The sequence below is a fragment of the Bos grunniens genome, chromosome 12 (genome assembly GCF_055505025.1).
Source record: "Bos grunniens cultivar Pamir isolate PY7600 chromosome 12, Bosgru_T2T1.0, whole genome shotgun sequence".
NCBI classification, from domain to species: Eukaryota; Metazoa; Chordata; class Mammalia; order Artiodactyla; family Bovidae; genus Bos; species Bos grunniens.
The window spans coordinates 32,174,997-32,185,673 of record NC_141176.1 but is presented as its reverse complement, the minus strand read 5'-3'; the positions used below and the strand labels follow the sequence as shown (position 1 = coordinate 32,185,673).

At 43.9% G+C, this 10,677-nt stretch overlaps 1 protein-coding gene across 38 annotated transcripts in view; it reads left to right on the top strand.

The window, feature by feature from the left end:
- Window positions 1-161: 161 nt before the first annotated feature.
- Window positions 162-10,677, top strand: part of PAN3 (poly(A) specific ribonuclease subunit PAN3) — a 123,498-nt gene continuing 112,982 nt past the window's right edge. For 25 of the 38 annotated variants that reach the window (XR_015138157.1, XR_015138153.1, XR_015138155.1 and 22 more), the window contains exon 1: window positions 162-1,048. Coding sequence is in view for 18 of the 38 variants with exons in the window: in XM_086329583.1 (XP_086185709.1) it covers window positions 601-1,048 (448 nt within the window). In the remaining 20 variants the exon portion in view is untranslated. Of the gene's footprint in view, window positions 1,049-1,421; window positions 3,567-10,677 lie in introns of those variants that run through there. The other 13 variants (XR_015138158.1, XM_086329600.1, XM_086329605.1 and 10 more) reach the window with 3 other exon arrangements.

Sequence of the window (10,677 nt, the reverse complement as noted above, 5' to 3'; positions counted from 1 at the left end):
TCGGCGTCGGAGAAGCGCCGCAGCCGACCGCCCACCGCCCGCCCGTCCAACCGACGCCCGGCCAGGAGTCCCCCTCCCCCGCTGGCGCTCCCGCTACCCACAAGGCCCCGCGCCCCCGGCGCGCAGGCGCAGCGGCGACGGCCGTCTCAGGAAGAGGAAAAGGGAATAAACAACTCGGAGGAACCACAGCGCGAGAGAGCGAGTGGAGGCAGAATTTAAAAATAAACCGGCCCCTCCGTCTTCCCCGCCCGTTCGCTGCAGCCGCCGCCCCCTTCCCCTCCCCCTACTACCCGAGCCCGCGCCCTCGAAGTCCCTGTCAGAGGGCCCGCGCGCCCACCCCGTCGTCCCGCGCGCGGCCCCTTTAAGAAAAGAGAAGGCGAGAGTGAGTGAGAGAGACTCCCGACTCTCCCCCTCCCCGCCCCTCCCTCCTGCCCCCTCCTCCCTCCCCTCTCCCCTCCCCTCCCCCCCTCCCCGGGCGGCTCCGGCTCCCGCAGCGGGACAGACCCGCCCGCCCGGGCTTTTCTCCGGCCCCCCGGCAGCGCCGTCCCTCCCTCCCCAGTCTATGGTGGCGGCGGCGGAAGACGAGGCTGCGGCGTTGCCATGAACAGTGGCGGCGGCCTCCCGCCCCCCTCGGCCGCCGCCTCCTCCGCGTCCTCCTCGCTGGCGGCGGCCGCGGCGGTAGTGGCGGTGGCCCCGCCGGGGGTCGGGGGCGTCCCCGGTGGGGCGGCGGCGGCGGCAGCGGCGGGGGTGAAGCTGAAGTACTGCCGCTACTACGCCAAGGATAAGACGTGCTTCTACGGGGAGGAGTGTCAGTTCCTGCATGAGGACCCGGCCGCCGGGGCCGCGCCGGGCCTCGGCCTCCATAGCAACAGCGTCCCCCTGGCTCTGGCGGGCGCGCCCGCGGCCGGCTTCCCGCCCGGAGCGGTCCCGGCTGGAGGAGCCGGGCCGCCCGCGGGGCCCAAGAAGCCGGACCTGGGGGGCCCCGGGCCCGGAGCCGGCGGAGGCGGAGGTGGCAACAGTGGCGTCCTCGACGGGCCGCGGCTGGCAAGTGAGTGTGGCCCGGGGGCGGGGGGCTTCGGTGCAGCGGGGGCAGGGGGCGCCGAAGCCTGGCCCGCGGGGTCCCCCTCTCCCTTCAGCTTTCGCCTTCCTAAGCGCTCCGAGAGGCCTACGCCCGGGGCCTGGGGCCTCCTTCCGTCTTCCTGCCTCCCCTCCCCACAGCTCTTGGCCCGCCCGGGCGGCGAGGGCCGGCCGGCTCCCCGGGAACGGGGGGCGATGGAGTTTTGGGGGGGCGGGGGTGTGGGTGGGGGCGGGGAGGACGGGGGATGGGCCGCGGCGTGCGGGAGATGGGGGTGTAGCTTCCGGGGGGTGTGGAAAGGGGCCGGGTTTGCCGGCACCTGTGAGTGTGTGTGCGCGCGCGCCCCGGGCCGAGCGGAGGGGTCCCCCGGTGGGTGTGTGCCGGTCGGGGCGGGCTCCGCGGCTTCCAGGAGTGGATTGGAAGAGCGGAAAAAGTTTTTTTTTCTTCTTTTTTCTTTTTTCTGTGTGTGTGTGTGCAAGGCTTCTGGGAGAGAGGTTTTCCAGGCAGGAAATGCTTTCTAAGGAATCGGGAGCGAACCGACAAACAGCCGTCTCTCGCGTGCTTGGTCTGAGTCGGGATTTCACCCAAACTTGCATTTCCGCAGTTTTCTTGAAAGCTGGCGGGAGTCTGCAGGGTGTCCGGAGGTGTCTTCTACTTCGCTTGTCTTCTACTACTTTGTATCCAGCGAACCCTCAGCTCGCAGCCTCGGAAACGTGCCACGCCATGAGCCGCGCACATTTGTGTGCGACTGAGCCCTCGAATTCGGCTCTCTTAGGGCAGCGGGCCTTTCTTCACTTGTCATCTGTTACCTTGTAACTTGTTCGTCGATAGTGAGTGGAGTTTGCAGTTCTAATAATAAGCCTAAAAGTGTAATCTGGTTTACAAAAGGTTGCCCTTGAGAAGTAGAGGTGTGTCGAGTTTTTCCTTGTTTGTTTCTGAGTGTATTGAGCATTTCTAAACCAAGTGGGAAAATCCTACTTCCTTGGGAATTCTAAAAAGTTACTAGATTTGAAACTCATTTGATAGGCTGCTTAACTTGGATGTCAGAACTTTTTTTTTTAAACTATAAATGGTCTTAAGTATTTGGCTTGATGCTTTAGCAGTTATTTGTTCTGGGAGGATTATTAAGTGTCTTTCTAGAGATGGGTGTATGTGTTAGTGTGTGTTTTAAAGATTGTTTCTTTTGCTCTGATGGGTCTGACTTAAGTGCGGATGTTATTTGGTGACGGTGAAATGCTAAGAAGAATTAATTTGTAACTTAAAATGTTTTGTCAGAATGGTTACTTTATTGGTGGAATTTTATCACGTTGGAGCAGCACTTTGCATTTTCTAGGTAAGTTTGCTGGATGTATTGAGTTGTGGCTCAGATTAATTCGTTATGTTTGATGAGTAAGCAGAGAAACTGAACAGTGGTTTTGTTACCTACAGAAAGAGGCATGTTAAAAAAATGGAGGTATTCAATTGAATATGTGGTATTTCTAGGATTTTGTAATACACAGATGTGATACATTTGGGACATGAAAGTTAGGACAGGCTGTAAACAAGTGAGGTTGGAGATGGAGGAGAAATACTAGCAATGACTCAAAGGTGGGGACCATTTCATATCTCAGGAACCAAACGTGTTTGGGAGGTAGGTTCTTGAGAGGACAGGCAGTCAGTGCTGTGAAGGCATTTTGAAGTCAACGTTTAGTCATTTAACAGTTACTTGATTAAGTAGCTGCATTATGTAGTTGGATTCTGTGGGACTTGTTTTAACTCAACTGGGTGAAGCCCGAGGCTCCTCTTGTCTGCTGTAGGCTTCTTGGTAACTCGCGGGTGGTCTAGGTTGTGACTCCTTTGGGTGAGATAAAATTGTCTCCTATCAGTGAGTGGCCAGTCAAGTTAGGTTGTTCAGGAATCAGGGAACAGGATTGTGTTGGTGATTTAATGCTTGCATTGAATTTTTTACACTTCATTATTTAATTTTTGATCTAGTTTCTATGTTTCACTGTATTATACTCTATTTTATGAGACACTTGATTTGGGAAATGTATGAGGCAATTAAAAGGGAGGACATTCTGAGAGGTGTTGTTATTAGGAGAAATTTAAATTTTGTTAGTTGTTGATCAGGTAGAGTCACTGATACAGTTTTTTTTTTTTTTTTACTTCTGATACAGTTTTATATTGCTTTTACTTTGTTTCCTTTGCTCTTCTTTAGGTGTAAGAATGTGGACTATTTTTTGAGCTGGGATGTCAGACATATCTGCTCTGATAAGCTGGGTCCACATGTAGAAATCCTTTGGGCTCCTTGGGTATCTTGGAGCTGTGCGTGTGTGTTTTAAAGTTTTTGTTGAAGTGTACACACCTACAGAACAGTATATAGACCATAAAATTTGGAATTTTCACGAGATGAAAACAGCTCATAACAGTACTCAGATCAGGAAATAGAACTCAATCAGGACCTGCAGAAGTTCTGTTCTTCCTACCCTTTGCAGTCACTCCTTTCCCAGAGGTAACCACTGACTTCATGAACTACGTTGTCGATTCATTTTTCACTTTTTCATTCTTTTTTTTGAGCTCTATAAGAACATTGTGGGCCTCTTTTCTTTAAGCATATTTGTAAGATCAGTTATGTGGGAGCAACCTCTTAGTCTCATTCTTGCCTGGTGTTACACATCATATGAATGTACCTTATTTTATATTCTCATTTTGCTGTTAGTGGCCGATGGTACGTTTCCAATTTTTGTTTATTAAGAGCACTCTTTTGAACATTCTTGAACATGTTTTTTGGTTCAAGTCTATGAATTTATGTTAGGAGTGGAATTAAGTAGATGATTTCAGACAGTTTTCTGAAAAGATTGTATCACATTTACATTCAGTCTAGCAGAGTATGAGAGTTCAAGTTATTTCAAGTTGCTTCACGTTCTCCCCAGCACTTGATATTAGCCATCTTATAATTTTAGCCTTTTTGGTGCCTAAAATTTATGATATAATTTGATGTTTTTAATTTGCATGTGTTGGATTGTAACTGAATTAGTTGACAACATTTAAAAAATCAGGTTTAACAGTAAACTACAGATTTCTGACTTTCTTTGAAGGGCAGCTCTTTTCTATATTAGAATTAGGTGTGTTGGCTGGGCAAGACTCCATTTTTGCCTTACTACTGACTAGGTAACTTACAAGCCTGGCTCCTCTTGGCCTTTGAGTTTTTGACTCTTGCTTTCAGTACTTGAATTGTTTTGGTAGTGTTTCAGATTGTGTGAAAACTTGAAAGGTAAATGCAAGAGGAGATTTTATCCTTACTTTGCAAGCTTTGGAAAACTGAAGCAGAAAGGCTTTATTTTTAGTATGCTTGGTTGCAGTGGTGTTTCAGTCTCGTAAAGGAACTGTACTTTCCTTTGTTGCCTACTTTTTATCTGTACAGAAGTATTACACTTCTAGCTCTTTGGTTGACCAGGCGGTATGGTAGTGAACGTATTCTGGCATTCAGGATTATTGGGAAAATAGCAGTTTGTTTATTATTCTTTTTTAAAGTGTTAGAGATTTCGTATTTCTTTTGGAATTCGAATCTTCTGAAGGTTCAGTGTGGTTTGATTTGGTGGTTTAATTGAGTTGCTGATTCTTGACCTTTTAATGATGTGATTCTAATATTCTCAGCCAGCTAGACTTTTCATCTTCAAGATGCTCAGTTTTTAGCAGCTCAGTATTTGTATTTTATATATGTTACTTTATTTGAAACCCAGTAGATTTATTTTACCAAAACAGACTTATTTTCAGTTCTGCTAATTTAATTAGTAGTGAAGGCTCTGGAATAAGGCACATCTAAGATGGACCTGGCTCTCCTGTCTACTTTGTGATCTTGAGTTTTTAACTTTTAAGCCTCTGTTTTTCTCATTTTTAAACATGGAGGTAATATTAGTACCTAGTTCAGAGTTGTGACAGGCTTGAATATAACCCTGTCAGAGCATTATCTGGCACATAGTGAGGGGTCAGGGTTAGTTGCTGTTGTTAGTTGAATATTAGTAATAAGTCTACAGTTAGCCTGTATATTTCTTTACCTCCTAGTTTTTGAGAGTATATTTTCAAGACCAGTAAAATAGCTACAGATGATTGAACCGTGGCTGTCTGTCCAAAAGGCAAAAAGCAGGGAATAACTTGAAGTTCATATGCAAACTTTGGAGACTGTTTTTGTTTAAGCCAGAATTATACTTTTCACCCCACAAACCTGAATCAGCTCACAGAGGAGTGAGTACTGGGAATTTGCCATTAGGAGAGCTCGTATAGATTAACACATTTTTATTCGACTGTACACAAAGTAGATAACAAGAGACTTTGTAATACCATTGATTTCACTCCTTTAATATGGTGCTTGCAAAGTGGCATGTTTTGATCAGGGTGATAGGAATACAACATTGAATGAAACAAAAGTCTGTCTTGTGGAGGTTACATTCTAGTGGGGAATACAGGTAAATGTATAAGATAAAATTAGATCTTGAGAAGTTTTACGAGGAAAGCTTAAAGCTTTATGAGGAGTACTCAGAGAGGGTTGTACTAATGTCTCAGTAAGATTCAGTTAGTGAGTAAACACTTCTTTCCATGAAAGTGCATTTGAAATGACTCTAAGAAGCTAAACGATGGCCAAAACATCTATTTTTGTCCTTTTATAGGATTTTTCTCTTTTTAAATTAACTTTCTATTTTGAGATAATTGTAGAGTCACACGCAGTTGTAAGAAATAACACAGAAAGCCTGCTGTCCCATCCCCATTTCCCCGGCGGCAACACCTTGTGGAACTGCAGTGCAGGGTCACAGCCACGCTGATTGGAACAATCCACTTAACCTTTTCAAGATCTTCTGAGTCTTATTTGTGCGTGTGTGTACACATGTGTATAATTTAGTTCTGTGGAGTTTTATTGTGTGTATGTTTTTACACCTGCCAGCACAGTCAGGACATGGAGCAGCTCTGTCACCCTCAAAAGGCCTTTTTGTCACCTTCCTTCAAATCCCTGGCAACCACTAATTTGCCCTCCATTTCTATAATTTTGTCATTTTGGGAATGTGCTATAGGGAATTCCCTGGTTGCCCAGTGGTTAGGATTCCGTGCTTCCACTGCCACGTCTTTTTGTTGTTGTTTACTCTTCTGTAGGCATATCTGCTTTTGTGTACAAAGGTATGAATGTTTATGGTACCTAGAAGTATTTTAAAAATTTATTTATTTTAGGGTTGAATTTATTTAGTTTTTAATAAACTTTTTTGGTAAAAATTTTCACTGAAACAGCAGTGTATAAAGTTAAACTGATCTCATTGCCCAGGGTTAATCATTATTAATAGTTTTGTGTGTAACCTTAACTACTCGTAAGGGCCGTATCTCCACATGCACTCACATTGAGGGTTAAGGTTTCAGTATGAGAATTTAGGGGGAGACAGTTAAGTATATAGCATGGGCATACGTATATACACTCAAGTTTTGTAGCAGTATTTCTTACATTTGTTTTTCCATATTAACTTTATATTCTGTTTTTATAAAGTAGTTTATGACCTGAAGTTATACAAAGGAATGTGATAAAATTCTTGTTTTATGCCCTGTTGTCATTTGCGATCAGTGTGTGCTCAATTGCTCAGTCATGTCTGACTCTTCATGACTCATGGACTGTAGCCCACCAGGGTCGTCTGTCCCTGGGATTTTCCAGGCAAGAATACTGGAGTGGATTGCCATTTCCTCCTCTGGGGGATCTTTTTGACTCAGGGATCGAATGCATGTCTCCTGCATTGTCAGGTGGATTCTTTACCATTGAGCCATGTGGGAAGCTTGTTGTCATATAGTTGTCAACAAATTCATACATACAGTATTTTCTCTTCCTTTCATTGTATAGGAATTACTGTTGGACTGGGGGGTCCTGAGAACTAGTTTTTTCTCTTTTTTTAGTACTCTGTCTTAAAGTAACTTTGATCTTAGGCTAGTAATTTAGTCCATGTGGGAATATATTTCTTTGTCTGTAGAATATGAGAATGGGGTATGGAGTACATGATGTTTAAAATTCCTTCAGGTATAAAATGTTTGTGTTTTTCTAAATGTTTATGTTCTAGGAAACAAATTATTTTATGATCAATTTTTAGAATTCATCCTCTTTCCTTCCCAATAGCTTTAAAAATCTTTGACCTCTCAGCAGCTTCAGCATAGGGAAGGACATGTTCTCTTATCTTGGCTGAGTTAATTGGCTTGTGGATAATGGCCCTCTTCTGGTAAAACTTCCTTTTTTGATGTCCTTTGGTATCTTTTTCTTTAAAAAATTAAAGATATTTGTATCGTTTTTCTAAAACTAGCTTTTAATTGTATTTTTAACATAAAAAATGGCAGCTTTTAAAATCTAGGAACAATATCTTGCTTTGGAAATTAAAAATGTGCTGCATGAGTGGGAAAGCCTGGTGGGCTTCAGCCCATTTGGTCATGAAGAGTCACAGGCACGCACACAGGTTAATAGTGCAAGAGGATGCACAGTGAAAAATAGTCTCCCTTCTTCCTTAGCTCCCTGATCCCTCTCCAAAAGACAGTCACTCTTTTCAATTTATTATGTACCTTTTCAGAGATGTTCTTTGTAGATCACTCATGTTTGTATTTCCCTTAGTACATACTGCTCACACATGGAAGGCTAGTGCACTTTGAGTTTTTTCACCAAACTGCTTATCTTCTAGTTTATTTCATGTCTACACATAGAAATATACTTTACTTTTTATAGTGACTGTGTAATAATTCTCTTGTGTGATTGTACTGTCCTTTTCAGTGGCTATTTAGATTGTTTATGGTCTTTTACAAGTAATGGTACTAAGCTGTTACATCTTAATATACTATGTATCAGTTCAGTTCAGTCTCTCATTTGTGTCGGACTCTTTGCGACCCCATAAATCGCAGCACGCCAGGCCTCCCTGTCCATCACCAACTCCCGGAGTTCACTGAGACTCAAGTCCATTGAGTCAGTGATGCCATCCAGCCATCTCATCCTGTCGTCCCCTTCTCCTCCTGCTCCCAATCCCTCCCAGCATCAGAGTCTTTTCCAATGAGTCAACTCTTCGCATGAGGTGGCCAACTTATACATAAATTAACACAAAGTATAACATATGCATATTTAAGGAACCTATAGAATCTCCGGTAAGCTTGTTCAAACTTGTTACATTAAAAAAAATAAGTAGGCAAATGTAGTAGGATCTCACTTCCATGTGGAATCTTAAAAAAACAACAACAATAAAACAACCCAAACGCATAGATAACAATGAAGAAGTGATTAGTGGTTGCCAGAGGCAGGGGTCCCTGGGGGGTAGGGGAAGGTAGTCAAGAGAGACAAACTTCAGGTCTTTTATTCTCATAAAACCCTGGAAAGTAGACATTAACCATTTCTGTTTTACAAGAGGAGGAAACTAAGACTTAGGTTAAATAAACTTTCAAGGATGAGTAATTGGCAGCTGGCTGCAACAGAGCTCATGGGCAGCTGCGTTTGCTTAGTCTGTGCTCATTCCACGGTGCGGTAGGGCAAAGGATGGTGTGACTGTTTGCTGAGTGGCCGGAGGAGCCCCTGTTTACTGGGCCTGCATCCACTGTGCTGTCATCTGGTGTCTCTAGGTCGCACTGCCCCATCAGAAAAATGGAGGCAGTAATACTATTTGCATGGGGTTGTTTAATAGAACTTGGCTGTGAAAATCTGTTGTATTGTTTATCAGCTATTTGAATACCTACTTTTAAGAAGGGCTTACTTGTATATGAATGTTTATGTAAATGTGCTAGTAGAGTAGGGAATGCCAGAAAAATATCAGGAATAGTTCCTAATCTCAGTTTACAGAATAATTAAATGTTTTAGTGGTTGAAGACAGCAATGAAGGATCAAAGGATTTCTTTTTTTTGGTCACATGAGTGATATAAACAGTATCTTAAAAGGTGGAGTTTTTAAGAAAACAGTTTGGAATAATAGGGCAATGCATTCTAGAGATGAGGAAGGAGGAAAATAACATTTATGATTACTTTTGAAGTAGGGTGCTAGGCACTCTGCTTCACTTGAGGGCCTTTCACAGCCCTGTGAGTGAGATGTGATTGCTTTTCTTTCAGATGAAGAAATGAATTTTAGTGGGTTTTGCTTAAGGTCATTCAGCTAGTGAGTGTTAAAACTTGGATTAGAACACAGTGACTAACTTCAAGTATTTTGTTTTTTCCATTGTACCTGGGTCTTGAGGATTCTACGGCTTGAGCTGTGTGTGTGCTGGAATTGATGGTACTCCTTGTTGTGGACTGTGCGTGCCAAGTCACTTCAGTTGTCTCTGACTCTTTGCAGTCCTGTGGGCTGTAGCCCACCAGGCTCCTCTGTCCATGGGATTTCCCAGGCAAGAATACTGGAGTGGGTTGCCTTGCCCTCCTCCAGGGGATCTTCCCAACCCAAGGGTCGAACCCATGTCTCTTACATCTCCTACAGTGCAAGTGGATTCTTTACCACTAGTGCCACATGGGCAGCCCAGTTGCGAACTATCAGTTCAGTTCAGTCGCTCAGTCGTGTCCAACTCCTTGCGACCCCATGAATTGCAGCACGCCAGCCCTCCCTGTCCATCACCAACTCCCGGAGTTCATTCAGACTCACGTCCATTGAGTCCGTGATGCCATCCAGCCATCTCATCCTCCGTCGTCCCCTTCTCCTCCTGCCCCTGATCCCTCCCAGCATCAGAGTCTTTTCCAATGAGTCAACTCTTTGCGTGAGGTGGCCAAAGTACTGGAGTTTCAGCTTTAGCATCATTCCTTCCAAAGAACACCCAGGACTGATCTCCTTCAGAATGGACTGGTTGGATCTCCTTGCAGTCCAAGGGACTCTCAAGAGTCTTCTCCAACACCACAGTTCAAAAGCATCAATTCTCCGGCGCTCAGCTTTCTTCACAGTCCAACTCTCACATCCCTACGTGACCACTGGAAAAACCATAGCCTTGACTAGACGGACCTTTGTTGGCAAAGTAACACCCTTTGTTGTCTTCGCTTTTTAATATGCTGTCTAAGTTGGTCCTAACTATAGACCTTCAAAATATAATGAGTTTATTGGTTTGACTGGAGGAGAGAGTTCAGTAGTGTTAGTTACTGTAAGATCTTTTTATAGTAGAATGTATACTTTTGCATTATAATCTTTGATATTTTGGAAATATATGTGTTGTTTCCCTGATGGATACACAGTTGTCTTAAATCCATTGATTGAATAATCCCAGTTTTCTCCATGGGTTTTAAAAAGGAGGTTTGTCAAAATATAATTTACCTACTGTAAATTCACCCATTGTAAATGTACAATTCATTTTTTCTTAGTAGATTTATAGAGTTGCAGCCATCAGGAGTTTTACAAGAACTTTTAAGATACTTTTCATGTTTTTAAATATACTTTTCATTTTTTTCTGTAACGTTTCATTAAAGTTTGCCAGGTAGATGGTACGTGTCTCATTTTACAAGTCATGGTATAATCTCCACTTTATAAGCATTTTGCCCGAGACATTGTGGCTAGTAAGTGGCAGAACTGAAATTCAGACCCAGAACTTTTAGGAAATACTATAATGATAGGTTGAGAACGGAATGTTGAGGGCTTTTTAATGTTGACTAAGAAGTTTGGATTT